The sequence below is a fragment of the Hesperophylax consimilis genome, chromosome 28 (assembly GCF_061612785.1).
Source record: "Hesperophylax consimilis isolate HC1 chromosome 28, BYU_Hcon_1.0, whole genome shotgun sequence".
NCBI classification, from domain to species: Eukaryota; Metazoa; Arthropoda; class Insecta; order Trichoptera; family Limnephilidae; genus Hesperophylax; species Hesperophylax consimilis.
In genome coordinates, this window is record NC_142863.1 from 24,461,637 (window position 1) to 24,480,623 (window position 18,987).

The following is an 18,987-nucleotide window of genomic DNA, read 5'->3' on the forward strand; positions in this document are numbered from 1 at the left end:
TAATATAATTCTCATTTACAGTCTGGGTTTTATGACAGTTAAATTTGATGTTCCCATAAAATGACTTGACAGCTGTCGTGAGAGTGATTGATAAATACAAAAGCGAACATAATAATGTAAGGGGATATAGACGTGTACCTCAGAGTATGTAATAATAATATTTGGATGATTTACAAAGCGCTGTTTTTGTGAAAAATCACCTCAAGTGCGCTGTACAAATATGTAATACAATGATGACCGGTCGGTGGCCGAGTTGACATCGCGCTTGGGTCTCACTCGGGCGTAATGTGTTCAATTCCTCGGCTGGCTAAGTCCTCCATCACAACACAAGCAACATTTTCAGCTTACTGTGGTGGTAGTAGGAGATTTTCAAATATTGTCAGGTTATTCGTAACCCGGGAATGTTTGTCTTTCTTAAAAAAAAAAGATCTATGTTGATAGTATATAATGCTCAGAATTGAATATGAACATGAATATTTTATTTTTATTTTTATTTTTTTTTAAAGGTTAAACCAATCAATTGAATATATCATTGATGAAGAATATAATGCTAATAAATCTAAACGAAACTTGGAACAGTACAAGACACTGAAAAATAAAAATATAACATTTAAAACTAGGAATCGAACCCAGAAATTGAATAGATTTATTAAGTTGATAACCATACAGCCAGTGAAACGATGTCATCCCCAAAAATTAATATGTTTTAGTTTTATTTTTTGTTTCGTTTTATAATCTTTATTTAGATGTATGTATGCAAATGGATGTATCATAATATGTCTTAATAGATTTTTTTAAATTATATGTACCTATTTGTGTATTAAGTGTGCTTTTACATCTGGATTGTTCTCATGTAATGATATCATCTGTAAAAACCAAGAATAAATAACGTTAGATATCTCGTAACGTTTTTCGTTCAGTCTTATCACTCAACTGTGGGTCAATTTTTACTATCAAGTTCATGTAATGTTATTATTGAATGTGAAGATAAATGCAAAATGAAAAATAAATTTATTCATTAATTTGTTGTGACATCATTTTTTGATTTAAAAGTTTGAACTGAACCATCAAAAAAGTTGTATTAATTTCTCTTCACACTTTTAGATATTTACTTTTGGTAGTTAATAAATGTGTGGGTCACGAACTAATCATTGTTATTACCTACCAGTAAAATATTTGTTATTGCATCTCTGATTCATGTCGAAATAGCTGTTACCAAACAATATGATAAGTTGGCTTCGCGCTCTTTTTACCCAATTTATCTACCCAATTTCTGCCGATTTATAACAAGTTTCTCGTTAACTCTTTAAGTTTATAAGCTCCAAAAAAATATATATGTTATATTTGAAGATAATATCTATAAATTTGTTATGCTTAAACGTCAACTATATGAAATTTAATCTAGAGAAAAAAATCGCAAAGCAAACTCAGAAAATTATTTAAAATACGTTTTGTTCTGTTATTTAATTTGTTATAGACATGAAAAAATTCACAGTGTATTTTTAAATGGGACTAAAGCATTTTGTCGAGAAATTTTTGCTCTATTTCAAACGAGTCGTATTTTATTAAATATTTACACCATTTTGCTTAATTATTATATATATTTTTTAATATTACCGCGCTCCCTCTAACATTCGTATTTACGTATCTCAATTTCAAATTATCTTTGAACGCTTACTACGGGGCCTTAAGCTAGGATTTGAGCCCGAAACACTTTTTTCAATGGCCTATATTCAATAATTTTAAACACAATAGCATATAACTTAACAAAGTATTTTCTATGCACTTTATTAAAGACAATAACTTTCAGTTTATTTAAGTATTTGGCTTCAAACCAAAATATTTTTTTTATGTAAATGGCCGTGCAGCAGTTCTAAACGGTGACTGATCAAACAAAATCCGTTTCTTTTCATATATACATGATTGTCGCTCATAATAATTTTGGTTTAAGTATTTTCATATATTTTATCTATAATTACTACCCTTAAATCACAAGAATACTATATAAATTAGACATTTATTTAATCATTAAACAAATAGTTTTTAACATAAAAAAAACACAATCTGCACATCCCACTAGGGCATTCCTGTATAAAGATGTGCAACTTAATTATTAGCATTAAAATTATAGTATTAAAACGTTCAAAACGCCCGAAAAATTCATTTATATCTGGTTAGCAGAAATGCAGAATTTTTTGGCGATTTGGCTATAAATTTACCAAACAGTGTAGAGTGCTGCAAAACTACTATCATTATGTCAATTTTGCAAGTGACTGATGAGATTATATAACTCGGTTTTTATTTTGCAAGTTACCGATGAAATTATATAACTTGGTTTTTATTTTGCAAGTGACTGATGAGATTATATAACTCGGTTTTTATTTCCAATCTCTTAGACACAATTTCGCAAGTGACTGATGAGATTATTTACGTATTCGTACTTTTGTTGTGAATTTCAAAACTAATTTAAAATATTTTTTCTATGAACACATGGTGACCTTTTAGTATGAGTACCATCTATTGGATAACCAACACCCCTGCCATAGGTCACCCCAAGTGGTCCGCTTCGTATGATGACTTAGTAGGGCTGCCCGAGTTCATGTGGTAAGGTTTGTCTAGGTGTTGGCGGCGGATGAATTTGCCCATCTATTGCGTGGCGGGTCGAATCGGGAGAGACTGGTTGAGGGAGACCTTTTGACCTCTCCAGCCGGACAGTGAGAGGTATGAATTCAAACGTCCGTTACTCCTGAACACACTGACCCCCAGATTCCTATCCATCCCTCGTACATGTTTTCTTTCGCAGATCTTTGTCTTCTCTATTTCCTTAAAAGAAAAAACCTCCACAGAGCATCCCCAAAGATGACATAGACCCTGAGGGAAATTATTTTTCTCACGGACTCCTATGTAGAGCTAATGACTTTTTTATGAACACACGGAAATACTATGATCTTAGTATTTCCGTGTGGTGTTCCTTTTACGACCGCAATATTAAGTATTCAGATAAGACAGTATTTGCTAAGATAACTTCTCGTTATATGAAGCTCCCAGTTGACAGTGTTTATTTATAATTCACTTTGGTTTTTATCTCGGCTGACGTGACTGCAACGGCATCTGAAATCTCGCCGGCAGTGTGAGTGAAAATAACACAATTTACTCGCAAAACAGGCGGAATTAATACAATAATTATTAGTACTCGTGTTTAAGTGTTTGTGATGTGTAAATAAATCGAAGCTAAAACATGGTGGCTTTTAAGTGTTTTTGGTTAGTTTGCGTGGTCCAATTTATGTCTATTTGTTTTTGCAATGCGGACATCTACTGTCAGTTTGAAATATCAAAGCCCGGCGTGCTGGAATGTTCGGCCTTGGGGTTGATGTTCAACGATTTGTCTTCAGGCGCCGAATTTGGAGAGGGTCTATCTTGGACTTGGAATGAAGTGGAATATCTCTGGATAAAAGATGCTAACATCATGAGCATTGGGCCAGAAGTCTTGGCCAAGTTCAAGAACCTACAATACTTGGATCTATCATACAATAAGTTGGATGTTTTGACAGATAATATGTTTCTTTCACTGACGAATCTTCGCAGCCTGAAGCTGGCAAATAATGTCATATCAAAGATTGAACCTGACGCTTTCGCCGGACTGGGCAAGTTGAAAGAACTTGATCTCTCCCATAACCTTCTGGTCTTAGATGAAACTTTGGAGCCTAATTTCGAAGTTTTTAAAAGCCTGCGTATTCTTGACGTATCCTACAATATCTATGTTGACTTCAATACTTTGAAATTTGGGCCAAGCTTAAAGACTCTGAGAGCGAAACACATGGTGATGTCTAACGAAACTTCAATGGTGTTAGATGGGAATTGTTTCAGGGAAATACCGCGTTTGAAGAATTTGATTTTATCGCATTCTAAACTAGAGACCATTCCAGATAAACTGCTGGATCCTCTAACAGCTTTGGTGATGGTCGATCTATCGCACAACAGCATCACTTCTCCGAAGCTCCCCACCAGACTGTTTGCTCGTAATAACACACAATTGTACAAGCTTGTACTATCGCACAACTTTTTGACAAGACTCACAGATCAAAATACATTTGCTTTAAATAAAAACCTGAGGATTTTGGATCTTTCTTACAACAATTTGACAATCTTAAGTACGAGATTGTTTTCTTCTAACTCGAATCTGGTAGTATTATCTATGAAGAAGAATCGGTTAGCTCAAATACCTGATAAGCTATTCGACAACCTGTTAAATCTTCAAATGCTAGACATTTCCGACAATATTTTAAGCAAACTGACTCAAGTAGTATTTTCTAAAATGACGAAGCTACACACCTTGTTTTTATCTGGGAATTTAATTAAAGTTCTCCATCCTAATACGTTTCAACTGAACGTCCTTCTGCAAGAGCTTTCGTTATCGAACAACTTATTGGAGGCGTTTTCCGTTGAACTAATCGCTAAACAAAGTAAACTGATGACCCTGAACTTGGCCCGGAATAAACTAAAGTCTGTGAAAAAGGACTTGTTATCTAGTTCTACGGCGTTGATAGCTCTGGATATCTCTTGCAACAATTTGACCAACTTGCCGGAAGGATTCTTTGAGGGAGTTAAGGCTCACACGAGCACCGTGTTTTTGAGTGGTAATCCATGGAAGTGTCCTTGCATCGGCGATATCTTGGGCGCTGCGGATGAGCACGACGTCTTCACCGATTCTCTATTGTTCACCGATGGTGATTCTCCAGCCTGCATGTACAGTGGACCAGTCAACTTCACAAGAATCTGCAATGATTCTGAACTTCCTGAAAAAGATTCTACAACTTGGCAGAGACTTCTCAGCTTTTACCCTAAAACCTGTGGAACAAAAAAATTATAAATCATTTTAATCAATATGCAGTAGTGCTACCTATGCCCTTATAATGATATCGGGGTCTCATTTTGTACGAGTGCAGTTGAGTTATAAGAATTTGACCAACATTATCAAAGAATATCAATATATTCTTTGACCTTAATTTTGAATAAATAAATTGATCAACTTGTTAAAAAAATAAAAAACGATTGATGATATTATTTTATGACGAAATTTTGTCCATAATTTTAATCGCAACAAAAGTTTATTATTGTTAAAAACCTCTCATAGAATAAAATAAAATATTTTCTTTAAAAAGATTGTTAAAATAAAACGTCTGTTGTTTTAAATGTGTTATTATTTTGATTATTTGCTCTATGATATCGTGTTTCTTTCCTTTTTCACATGTATGGACCATTGTATATTACATTAAGGGTATTCTGTAAGGCTGAAGAAATTATTAGTGAAAGGAGATGGTAAAGGTGAACGTTTGATTCGGAAAGCTGGTCTTTCTATTTATTTATTTATGTTTATTCTGGAAAAAACAGTTTTACAATTTTATAAAAATAATTACATTGTACATGTTGCATTAACCAGTGACCACGTAAAATTCATGTTACATACAGAACAAAATATTATTTAATGAGTACTACTCCTGTCATAAATTCTCAGTATTTTTTATATTAATTACAAGAATTTATTTATTTTCGCATGCCGGGATTGAAACCCTATGAAGAACGAGGTATTTATGAATAATGTGTTAATGATGAATCTAAGTAAGTCTAAAGTCATGGTATTTGAAAAAGAGAGATAACAAAAATAGGGAGCGATACAGTCGTAAATGATGATGAATTGGAGTAGGTGGATGAGTTTTTGTATTTGGGAAGTATGTTTCTAAGAGATGGAAAGGCTGGTAGAGATATTGAAAGACGGTTAAATGCAGGTAACTCCAATAATGGAGGACAGAACACGGTTGACGCTACAAAAAAATGCCCACAGAAGCGAAGCTTTCAGTCCACAATGGAATGCTACCAAACCTGACAATGGTGAGAATGACAGCGAGGCATGGAAGAAAAAGTGTGAACAATGACTGAATGCTTTAGAAATAAGATAAGATAAGAATCCGTTACTTCTATTCCGATACTATTGTGGAAAGCGAACACAGCAGCGATCTCACATTAGAGTACCTTATATTGAGGAATCGTTCACCCTTAGCAGACGATATGATTGACACCTGACCAGACTCCAGCACTGCGACGGACCAAGCTAGCCCAAACCGATGCAGTGTGTTGCTGGCTGCCGAGGTTACTAACCACCTTCTAGTTAGAATATCAATATTAAATTATGTATGTTAAGTAATTGTAAATATACAAGTTTTTTTTTTTTATATTTACTCCACACAGGAGGCCCTGAAGAAAATAATTTCCCTCAGGGCCTATGTCATCTTTGGGGATGCTGTGTGGAGGGTCTTTTTGTGGAGAGGAAGGAGTGAACATGGGTCTTGAAGAGTCTCATGTTGTAGGAGGGAGGAAACACAGAGGCCGGCAGTTCGTTCCACAGCCGAGCTCTTGAACTTAAGAACGAATCGTAGAAGCGACCCGTTCTCATGTGACAAGTGTCAACTGTGTACAAATGTTGGGCGCGCGTTTGGCGTGTTTCCCGACTACGCACCGGTGCCGAAGGGATCAATGACGCTAGTTCCTCAGAGCATCTTCCATTGTAATACCGATAGAACAAGGACAGCATACCTACCTGACGCCTGTGCTCTAAAGATTGCAGTCCGTTTGTTAAGATTGGGGAATCTATCAAACGGACCGCCCGTTTCTGCACAGAGTCAAGGGTTTTTTTCAGGTATTTTGGGGCTCCAGACCAGAGATGGCTGCCAAATTCGACAGTAGGGCGCACTTGCGATTTGTACAGGGTGAGCAGTTGTGTACTATTAAAGTATCTGCGGGCCCTGTACAGTACGCCCAGCTTCTGAGAGGCCAACTTTACTCTGGCTTCGATGGAGCCCCCGTACCTGAGCTGGTCACTTATAGTTACACCAAGCATATCAATGGAAGGCCTGTTCGGAAGATTGCTTCCGTTGAAGGAGACTAGATTATCATTTGGATCCCTTTTAGACGTAATCAGACAGGATTGGGTCTTTGAAACATTAAATTCGACGAGATTATTTTTACCCCAGGAGGAAATACTCTCGAGATAACCGTCCATTCTCTGCTTCAAAGCCCTCCGAGCCGTTGGAGTTTGTGTGCCCTTTGGGGGCTTGTCAAACAAAAAGCTATCATGAACTGTACTGTCATCCGCGTAGCAATGAATCGGTGCACATGTCAAAAGGTCATTGATGTGCAACAAAAACAAAGTCGGAGACAGAACCGATCCCTGTGGGACGCCAGCATTTATGGAGTGCGAGGAAGAGGTGAAACCGTCAGCAACCGCCTGAATCGACCTATCCCTTAAAAAGTCAGCAATCCACGTACACAGGGATGCGGGAAGTCCGTAAGAATGCAATTTGTTGACAAGTCCTCGGTGCCAGACCCAGTCAAGTACAAGTACCTGTAAGTAACTTTGATGGCGTTATTATTTTATATATAATTTACTTCTAAGCCCATACGTAAAAGTAACGGAATAGAAATGATAAAAATGTGTATAAACTTTGGCGAAAATGCCTTCTGGCATCGAGTTCATGAATCAATCCCTTCGCGAACCATATTACATTTCCAGATAAAATTAACCTCTTAAAGGTAGACTAACATTAATTACACATTGACCCATCTCCAGCTCTCGCAGTGGCAGGCAGATGATTCACAAATACGAAGAATCGGATGAAATTTTGTGTACTTGGAACAACATGGTTCTATCTGCCGGTTGTATGAAACTGAGAAAGTGAGGTTCAAAACTTGAATCAAGGATAAAATACTAACATTTGAAATCGTTTAATGTTTATATGAAAAACTTGTTATTCTAAAAATAGATTAAAGATAATATTGTAATAAATAGATAAAAAAAGTTATTTTGTAATGATGAAACAATGCTTAAAAGACATCGCACAAACGATAACAAATAATTATAAGCAATAAGTAGTCTCCTGAAATATCCATACAAATTGCTTGCAAAAACTATGTTAGAACAACAAAGGTTTTTTAAAAGATCTATGTTGCTCTTAAAATGTAAATGTATCCTTGTGGTTCTAATAAATACATATTTAGTGTTTTATCTGTGAATTTACAAGGAATTTTTATATTTTAGATTTTTTTTTTTTTTATGTGACACCTCACAAGAGTGTCCCTGCCTGTGCAGTGCACAGACAGGGGAACTATGTCACCACCCGGTTGGGCGGCGTTGTGAGGCGGAGTAAGGTAGGGGCTGTAGGAAGGGATTTGTTAATGCGGGCCTTGAAGAGCTCGGATTATAGGAGGGAGGAAAAACAGATGCCGGTAGCTCGTTCCACATACGAGCCGACTTACACAAAAACGAGTCGTAAAAACGGCCCGTTCTCATGAAGCCAACGTCAACCGTGAACGGGTGTTCAGTTCGTGTCCGTCGAGTTTCGCGCACGTGCACCGGTGCATCAGGAATCAATGCTGCTAGCTCCTTGGAGCAGGCTCCATTGAAATACCTGTAGAACAGACACAGCATGCCTACATTGCGTCTATGCATCAGAGAAGGCAATCGGTCTGTTAACAACGGATTGTCAATCAGACGGATCGCTCTCCTTTGCACAGACTCAAGCAGGTTTATAAAGTATTTTGGGGCACCAGCCCAAAGGTGGCTCCCAAATTCAATAGTTAGGCGGACTTGAGACTTGTACAGGGTCAGCAGCTGGTCACTGTTGAAGAATCTCCTAGCCCTGTACAAGGCGCCCAACTTTTTGGAGGCCTGATTTACTCGGGCTTCTATGGATCCCCGATACTTGAGCTGGTCTGATATAGTAACTCCAAGCATTTCAATGGAGTCTTTATTGGGGAGAGTGCTCCCATCAAATTGCACCAGACAGTCATTGATCTCCCTCTTTGCCGAAATCAGACACGCTTGGGTTTTTGAGACGTTGAAACTGACCAAGTTGGCCTTACCCCTTAGATATAATTTTGATGAGAAAAAAAAGTGAGAATTTTGATGCAAACGTCCATTTTGACCAAAATATCAGATAGAACCTTGTTGCTCCAAGGGCACAATTTCAATTTATTCATCGGTACGGCCCTCTCCATTAGCAGTTAAGTGAGGTCCGGGCCAGAGAGGGATGGACTACATCCATCTTCGTCTATTTTGATTGTACGCCATTATCATCAAGTTAAAGAGTTATATTTCGGTATTAAATGAAACGTTACAAATGAGGCGTGAGTTCTGATAGAGAGAATTAATGGTGCCTTAAAGCTCTGTGTTGGATTCTCATGTATTGATAATAGATATTGTCTCATTACAGACATGGCGTGATAAAGTTAATCAAATATTTTAGTCTGATCTTGTCAAGAGTTATAATAGCCGATGTCTGTACATTGAAGGCAGGTGGGCTATGTCGCCACCCGGTTGGGCAGCGTTGTGAGGGTTAAGGAAGGGGCTGTTGGTAGGTATTTATCAATGTGTGTCTTGAAGAGGCCCGGATTATATGAACAATATATGCCGGTAGCTCGTTACACAAAAATGAGTCGAAGAAGCGGCCCGTTCTCATGAACCCAACATCAACTGTGATTGTGTGTTCCGCTCGTGTATGTCGAGATTCACGCACGTGCGCCGGTGCACCGGGGATCAAAGCAGTTAGCTCCTTAGAGCAGGCTTCATTAAAATATCTGTAGAACGGACTCAGTATGGCCACATTGCTTCTCTGCATTAGAGATGGCAATACGTTTGCTAACGTAACGGATTGTCAGAATCAGGTTGATTTGGCAAATATCGATCCTTCGCGCAATGTAAATGTAAAAAAGCAGTAATACCCATTTGCATCACTATCAGAGGAATATTTTAATCGAAATATCGATTTACCAAAGCAAATGCGTTACGCATAATCTAATTCGCAGGATATCGAAGCATTTCAAAACATACTGGGTTTACGACACTAAAAATTTTATCTGAAAAAACTTTGCAACAAAACGCGAAATGCGAAAATGACCTTGTTTTTGAGGTTTGGAATAAAGTGGTGCCAGTTTATAAAAATCTTGCATGGATATTATTATGAGAAAAAATTTTAACGCGAGCTGTATACGGCCCTTTACATCGTATAGTTATACGGAATTTTAGGGAATCTTTTTTAGTAAGATTGAAAAATTATAAACTAAACTAAGGACGGGTTGTTTCGGAGAACTTGAACAATTCTTCAAATTTCAAAGTTAATTTTCAAGTTTTGTGAAAGATATTTTTAATAAAATAAAATACTTTTTTGTTTTAAAACCACGATATTTATTAATTTAAGAACCGACCGGTTTCGCTTTACTTAAGCATCATCAGGGTACAAATTAATACTGTATTAATTTGTACCCTGATGATGCTTAAGTAAAGCGAAACCGGTCGGTTCTTAAATTAATAAATATCGTGGTTTTAAAACAAAAAAGTATTTTATTTTATTAAATATGTCAAACCACAAAGTGATTGCTTTCTACAATAAGATATTTTTAAGTTCTGTTTTTATTTCAGTTCTCTGAAGCAACTAACCGATAATGATATAATAAAAAAAATTGAATAGGACTTTCATAGAACCCGTAAATGAACGTTGAAATTTGATGAATTGTTCAAATTCTCCGAAACAACCCGTCCTTACACTTTTTAAATTACACTGAATCCATTAAATTTCACAACTTCAACTACCTTCATACACGATGCTTAATTTTTGATCAAAACTTGTTATTAAAATTTTTGAATAATGGCCTGAACTCGCCAGAGCTTACCAATAGAATACAAATTCATATTCCGTCAAGATCAACACGATAAAACATGCAGATTTGCTTACATGTAGAACCAACATTAGAAAAAATTCTCTTGTTCACGGTGTATGTGCGCAATATAACGTAACATATCACAATGCAGAACCTTCAGAATATCGAACACAAGTAACTTATCGTAAGTTAATACGTGAGTATGAAATGTATCGGGAGCATCCCTATCCTTATCCTGTATTCCTCTTCTTCTCTCCCTTGTCTAAAATCAGTTTTAAGACACAATAAAACTCCGTCTAATCTGAAAGTATGTTGCCTGTTGTATGCTGATGATGCGGTGCTGATTGCTAACAGTACAGAAGATCTACAGTCTCTCGTGTCTAGGATGAACGAAGTATGGATGACGAATGAGTTAATGATGAATGTAAGTAAGTCTAAAGTAATGGTGTTTGAAAGAGAAAGTACGAAAACATTTTGCAATATAGCTGTGAATGAGGAATACTTGGAGCAGGTGAATGAGTTTGTGTATTTAGGAAGCATGTTTATGAGAGATGGGAAGGCTGACAGAGATATTGAAAGAACAGTAAATGCAGGTAACTCCATTAATGGAGGACTGAACGCAGTTGGCGAAATTGTCCAAAGAAGCGAAGTTAGCAGTCCACAATGGAGTGCTGGTATCTACCCTAATGTATGGAAGTGAGGCATGGAACTGGCAGAGGAAGGATGATAGTAGACTGAATGCTGTAGAAATGAGATCCTTGAGTAGTATGTGTGGTAAAACCATGTATGATCGTGTGAGAAATGTGGAGATCCTCAAAGAGTGTAAGGCTGATGTAAGTTTAATGAGTAATATCAAGAAAGGGGCGCTTAGATGGTTTGGGCATGTAGAGCGAATGAGCGAAGAAAGGAGTGTAAGGAGGATATATGATGCCAATTTGAATGGTAGCAGATCGGGTCGCCCGAGGAAGACATGGCACGACCAAGTGAATCAGATACTTGCGTCGGGCCATGTCAAGAGTCAGAATAATAAAATAGTAATTTACGAGACGATGTATGAATGTGAATGAAGAAAGGAGTGTGCCAAGACCGAGTTGTTTGGCGGTCCGTCCTCTCTGCCTACCCCTGCGGGGAAACGGCGTGGTGGTTAGTTGGTTAGTTAGTTAGTTAAAACTCCGTTTTTATGCAACTTTAGTATAAGAACTTTTTTGGCTTTATTTCAATTAACTTAATATTTCTCTTTGTATTTCGTCTCAATTTGGTTGGCGTGTATGGGACCACCGCCCAAGGAACCATCGGATAACCAACTGTTCTGTCATAGGTCACCCCAAGTGGTTTGCTACTTTTGGTGACTTAGCAGGGGTACCCGGGTGTATGGAGTACAGGTTTGTCTAGGTCTTGTCGGCGGATGTGTCTTCTCACCTACTGCGTTGAGTTGGGAGACACTGTTTGAGGGAGACTCTTTTAGATTTTCTAGATTTATACGTCCGTCACTCTTGGACACACTACCCACCAGATTCCTATCCATCCCTCATACCTGTATCCTTCTTAGAACTTTCTCTCCTTTGTTTCCTTTAAAATACCACTACACAGCAACCCCAAAGATGATATGGGCAATTATTTTCCGTAACATAAAAAATAAGCAAATTTTATTTTTAATAAATTTTTTTTAAATCTCAGTGATTTTAATAATATTCTAAGTTATTTCGTTGTTGAAATATCTTCGATATCAGAGCAGCGTAATTCCTCGAATTGTTAAATTTAATAAGATGAAAGGATTCTGTTTGTTGTTGTAAGTAAGAATAAAGCAAGCTTTTAAATTATGAATATTTCTTTCAACATCCTCATAACATCCGGGCTAACATCTCCGCTGGACCATCATTTGATATCTACTTGCAAGTTAACATCTTCTTCGCAACAGCTGATCCATACTACTTATTACATCCATATTATTATCATTAATTAAGAGAATATTACGGGATAGTATAAATTCTCGATAAATCAATAACGCTTTTGAAAACAGTCTTACGTTATAACTGGTAGGTATCTACTTATAATTTTTTATGATAAACTAATGTTTATAATATAAGGTTTCTTATGCATAGCACAAAGGATAACAAATTATTATAAGCAATAATTAGTCTCCTGAAGTATCCCGAATATAATATGCAATAATTTTTGATTGAGGTACTAGTACATATTTAATTTTTTGGCGGGTTGTAAATAAAATAACGTAGCTCAGTGGTTCAGAGCACCTGACCAAACATCAGAAGGTACGGGTTCAATTCCCGTTGGCGGCATTTATTTTTACTCGGAAGATATTTTGAATTTGTATTTATATTTCAAACGACTAATTATTGCTTATAATTATTTGATAAAATTGAAAAATCTTAAAATTCAGTTCCAATTTTGAAAATGACGATTAAATTCAAAGCAAAGTTCGTGGAACCAGATTTTACGCCGGAATTCCTACCGCAGAAAGGCGTAAACATGGGTCTTGAAGAGACTTATGTTGTAGGAGGGAGGAAATACAGATGCTGCCAATTCGTCCCACAGTCGGGCTGTTGAACTCATGAAAGAGTCGTAAAAGCGACCCGTTCTCATGTGACAAATGTCAAACATGAACAAAAGTTGGACGGGCGTTCGGTGTATTTACCGACGATGCACTGGTGCCAAAGTGATCAATGAAGCTAGTTATTCGGAGCATCTTCCATTTTAATACCGGTATAACAAAGCCATCAAACCCACCTGATGACCAACTAGCAATGAAAGGAGCGAAAGCACCACTTGTAGGATCCGAGCCGGCCGTAGGAGTATCAGCTTGCCACACAAAATTACATATTGATAGGTGGGTCAAATCCCAGCGCTGCAAAGAATGGGAGAGGGCACCTGGAATGAGACAATCCAAAGTACTCACAAAAGGACCAGACCCTAGACGAACCAAGAAAATACTCGACATGGACAGAAACTCACTGAGGGAACTGGTAGGACTACTAACGGGACACTGTCATCTCAGGAGACACATGCAGATATTGGGAGTGGAAAACACCAATAGATGCTGGAAATGTGAAGAGGATGAAGAGACTTCAATTCACCTATGGTGCCAATGACCTGCACTGGTGGGAACTAGGCTCAGAGACCTGGGGAGACATACAGTAGAACCAGAAGACATAGTCACATACCCAATAACAACCGTGGTGAACTAGGGACTGGGTTTTTGTTAAAAGATTGAGGTAAAATGGGAGATAGCACTTGGCCTATGGCCTATCTGATGCCTGTGCTCAAAAGATTGCAATCTGTTTATTAAGGTAGGAGTTTATCTCTGGTCCGGAGCCCCTAAATACCTAAAAAAAACCCTTGACTCTGTGCAAAAACGGGCGGTCCGTTTGATAGATTCCCCAATCTTAACAAACGGACTGCAATCTTTAGAGCACAGGCGTCAGGTAAGTATGCTGTCCTTGTTCTATCGGTATTACAATGGAAGATGCTCTGAGGAACTAGCGTCATTGATCCCTTCGGCACGGTGCGTAGTCGGGATACACGCCAATCGCGCGCCCAACATTTGTACACAGTTGACATTTGTCACATGAGAACGGGTCGCTTCTACGATTCGTTCTTAAGTTCAACAGCTCGGCTGTGGAACGAACTGCCGGCCTCTGTGTTTCCTCCCTCCTACAACATGGGACTCTTCAAGACCCATGTTCACTCCTTCCTCTCCACAAAAAGACCCTCCACACAGCATCCCCAAAGATGACATAGGCCCTGAGGGAAATTATTTTCTTCAGGGCCTCCTGTGTGGAGTTAATATAAAAAAAGGAGAATCTATCAAACGGACCGCCCGTTTCTGCACAGAGTCAAGGGTTTTTTCATGTATGTTGGTGCTTCCGACCAGATGTGGCTATCAAATTCAACAGCGAGGCTCACTTACGATTTTTACAGGGTCAGCAGTTGTGTATTATCTGCAGTTTCTACGCACCCTGTATAGTGCGACTAGCTTCTAAGAAATTAACTTACATAGGAGGAAGCTACAAGCCAAAAATGTGTATATTCTTTGTATACCTTATATTGTAGGTAATAGGCATTAAAATCGCTTGACAAACGGAGTCTAGAAACGTTCGACGTTTATTTATTTCGTAAATAATTTTATAAGAAAGCAAAAAAGCTAATCAAGTGAAACTGTCACAGATAATCTAAGCAATAATATTGTATCTTTTAAAAGTTGTTTCCTTTATGCGTTCATAAATTTCTATGGAAAAATTTTTTTGAAGTGAAATTTCTTTACGCGCATTATGCATTTTCGAGGACCGGAGTAAAACCGACTCATGACCGTCACGAAAAACCGTGATCATTTCGCTATAGGAGCCTAGCTAATATTATATACCTAGTTTAGGTCACTCTCCAAACTCAGCTTCGCGGTCTAGAGGCAGAGCTCCCGACTGTCGTCGTGAAGAACCGAGGTTCGATCCCCGCTTTAACTATTTTTTTTTTCTTTTTGTGATTTTTTTAATACGAGGAAAAGTGATAAAATGCTCTCGTGCTGCGACTTTGTCAGGCATACATTTAAAAAGATATCTACATGATTTGTAATAATGTAGTAAAAATTACATAAATTTGTTAATTTTAACCAAGAGTCTCCCGAAATGTCTAAATCCATTTAGTGAGACTCTAGACTGGCAGGTGTTCACTCGAGTAATTGGCTAGAAATAACGGTCGGTACCTATATGATATTTTGGTCAAAATATAGCTTACAAATCGAGCCGGTAGAGTCGCTCGGTATTTTGATTAATTATTTTTATTTTGAATCATTAAAATTACTAATCAAGGCCGATAACGCGACTAATTACCCTCGCAGACGTGCGTGACAAGTTTTTTTAGTAAAAAACACAGCCGTAAGTGAGTTTTTCAAAATTTAGAAATGTTTTTCAAATTCAGACTCCATACGGGCATGAGACTGTTAAAATACGATAGATCTTTTCCAAAATGGACAAATATACGGAAATATTTTGAAAAACGACAGATATGACTTCACACTGCCGATATATCTTCGATTCGACCCTATATAAAGCGTTAACGAGACGTTATGTGATATTATTCATTTGCGTGTTTGAAAATTTGCGCGGGACAAGTCAATTGAGGAGTACACGTTGAATACGCGGTTCTCGTCGCGCGAGATACCTCTCCTCGCGGTCTAGAGGCAGAGCGTTCGACACTCGTTATGCAGGACCCGGGTTTGAATCCCATATTTTTATAACTTTTAATTTTTTTTATCTCATGCTTCTTATAAATATGTCAATATTACGAATCTAGTTAAACGTTTATTTGTTAACAACACGCCTATAAATAAATTTATGCTTTTTAAAACTATAATATACAGCATTCTGAATAATAATAATATGAAATGAAAAGAGAGAGAGAAGAATACTAAAAGTTTCACTTCCGTCGTGCGTAGGCTTGCCACACACTGTATTTTTTTTAGTAGTTTACGTTTATATTTCTTATTGAGTAGATTATTTATTTGTATTCTAATCAAGCGAAACGATAGAAAAACGTTTAATTTATCTAAAACATATTTTTTGGTATTCATAATGTACACCAATTCGTTATAAAGATTAAACAAAATTGTGATTTAGCATTTAGCTTCGCCTTAATTCGACTCCGTATCTCATTTATCGGGCGTCCCGACATTTTATACAATGTAAACCACTTTCTTAACACTCTTAGCACTAATAATTACAAACTTTGAAATTTTCAGCGATATCGGTTGACTACTTTTCGAGTAAAATATAAAAAGGCTGATTTTTAAATATAAATAATCTGTAGTTTGATTTTGCATGTTAGCATAATTTACTATCACTTAAAAATATTCTCCATTATGATTTTCATATTATTTGTTTTTCTATTTGAAAAAAAAAATAACATTGAAATCTCGCTCCACTGATATGAGTATTTCTGCACCTAATGACATTTAGAGCGTAGGCGGAACCGCTTGCTCCGGTTACATAAAACTATAAAACAGCTGTCATAATAAACGCATTGCAATAAGAAATATAATAAATCTATCTCCAGTTCTGAGACACTTTTAGTATCGCCCTGCTGCTGGCGGTATACATTAATTCACGTGCTATCAAAACTTCATTCTATTAGATGATTTTGGTACTGAGATTAGACTCCGTCCCTATCCGTACATTGTAAAGGAAGGGGAGCTATATCGCCACCTAGTTGGGCAGCGTAGTGAGCCGGATTAAGGTACGGGTTGTAGGAAGAGATTTATTAATGCGGGTCTTGAGGAGAACGAGAGTCTTGTTGATGAAGAAGGAAAAACAGATGATGGTCACTCGTTCCACATACGAGCCATCTTACACAAAAACGAGTCGAAGAAGCTTACATGAACTGTGAACAATATTAAGAAGAAGTTCTACAGATTTGTTTTTTTTATACCAAGATGATGAAATTTTGCACACTTGGAAGGGTCCCGACATTTTCTCAACGACGGTATAAGTAAATTGATTGTTTACCTCTACAAGACCACTTATTGTCTGGAACCCCAAAGTACTTGAAAAAACCCTTGACTTTATGAAGAAACTGACTCTTCTTTCTTAACAAACAGTTTGCAATCTTTAGAGCTGTAGTTATCTTAGTGTACAAATAAAATCTCGTTTATTATTCACAATAAAATGCTGGCGATATTTAGGTCAACTTGGCTGGCGGTTTGGAGACGGAATACTATTGTGAATAATAAACGAGATTTTATTTGTACACTAAGATAACTACAGTGGTGACCTACGACGTGATTGTGTTACCCCGACTCACCGGTAACCCCGTCTCAAAATGGGTGATCGGTTGAGGCACCATGGAGCTGCGTGCACCAGACCATCTCCGCACCAGCGCGGATAATAGTGCCCACCATAGTTACCTTGAGTGTATCCTCAGCTTGTGTTGTGAACAGTGTTTGTAATTTATAATAATTTTGTTTTTATAATCATTTTTTTTTTTTTTTTTACCTGAGAGAATAAACAACTACTGTACAGTGGCCCTGAACCCAAGATAAATGCAACGATACCAGCACCAACCCTTCTTAAGACCATCAATAAGCAAGATCTGACTCAGCTTTTCTTTATATCGCGGCCCTCAACCGTGCCGCTGGAAGGGGAGTCCTGTAGTGGTGATTTTTTCCAAACAAGATTCTTGGATGTTCTTTTATTATTTTTCATTTTTGTTTGGAAAATTCTACATAGTAACCAAATTGTTCTAGAATCTTCTTTAACTTATAAAAGCGGCAGCGTGAAGGAACTCACCAGTATTCCGTCTCCAAACCGCCAGCCAAGTTGAACTAAATATCGCCAGCATTTTATTGTGAATAATAAACGAGATTTTTATTTGTACACTAAGATAACTACAGAGCTACCAGTATTTCAATGGAAGATGCTTCGAGGAACTAGCGTCATTGATCCCTTGGGAACAGGTGCGTAGTCGGGAAACACGCCAAAAGCGAGCCCAACATTTATCACATAAGAACGATGTCGGCTATATATATGACCGCTTCTGTGTTTCCTCCCACCTACAACATGGGTCTCTTCAAAACTCATGTTTACTCCTTCCTCTCCTCAAAAAAAAACATTCATACAGCATCCCCAAAGACGACATAGACCCTGAAGGAAATTGTTTTCCTCGAGGACTCCTGTGTGGAGAAAAATATATTTGTATATTTTCGTTCTTATAATAAATTTATGTACATTATTGTTAGTTCTTACGACCTAATATGGGTTTTTCTACCCGGCTTCGCATTTCCATCAACATATTTTAAGACGTATCATTATTTTTTCTATTTAATTTAAAAAATGGTGTAATATATTATTTTCCCTGCAGTTAAACATTTATATATCAAAATTATGCTGTAATTGCAAAATTACACCTACAAATTATACGCAGAAAAACCTTTGTGCGTATTACATAACGCTAGAGCTCATCGGCCGACAGAATTTGTAGCGACATACAAACAATGACAGATATAATACTCCGCATTATCGTGTTTTAGAGGTGCAACAAAAAATATGTTGAAAATTATTTGAGTATAATATTGATAATCCTACAAGTAATCAGGTCTTAGTGGCCGAGTAGTTAAAGGCGTTCTCCAGTTAAGACAGAGATCCTGGGTTCGATCCCAAGTTGTGACCGTTTTTTTTCTTATTTTCTCGGCCATGTTCAATTTCATATTTCATTTTAGATTTATTAATATAATGTTCATAAAACAAAATATTAACGTTGCTGTTGTTTTACGTT

At 37.2% G+C, this 18,987-nt stretch overlaps 2 protein-coding genes across 2 annotated transcripts in view; one reads left to right on the plus strand and one right to left on the minus strand.

The window, feature by feature from the left end:
• Window positions 1–18,987, minus strand: part of LOC149410399 (uncharacterized) — an 892,605-nt gene that overhangs the window by 870,289 nt on the left and 3,329 nt on the right.
• Window positions 3,075–5,141, plus strand: LOC149410406 (uncharacterized). The gene has a single exon (XM_089648471.1). It carries the CDS (start codon window positions 3,239–3,241, stop codon window positions 4,868–4,870), a length of 1,632 nt encoding a protein of 543 aa, XP_089504597.1. The 5' UTR covers window positions 3,075–3,238; the 3' UTR covers window positions 4,871–5,141.

Bases quoted from the DNA above. Each gene is read 5' to 3' on its own strand.
- LOC149410406 (XM_089648471.1), top strand. From the start codon at position 3,239: ATGGTGGCTTTTAAGTGTTTTTGGTTAGTTTGCGTGGTCCAATTTATG.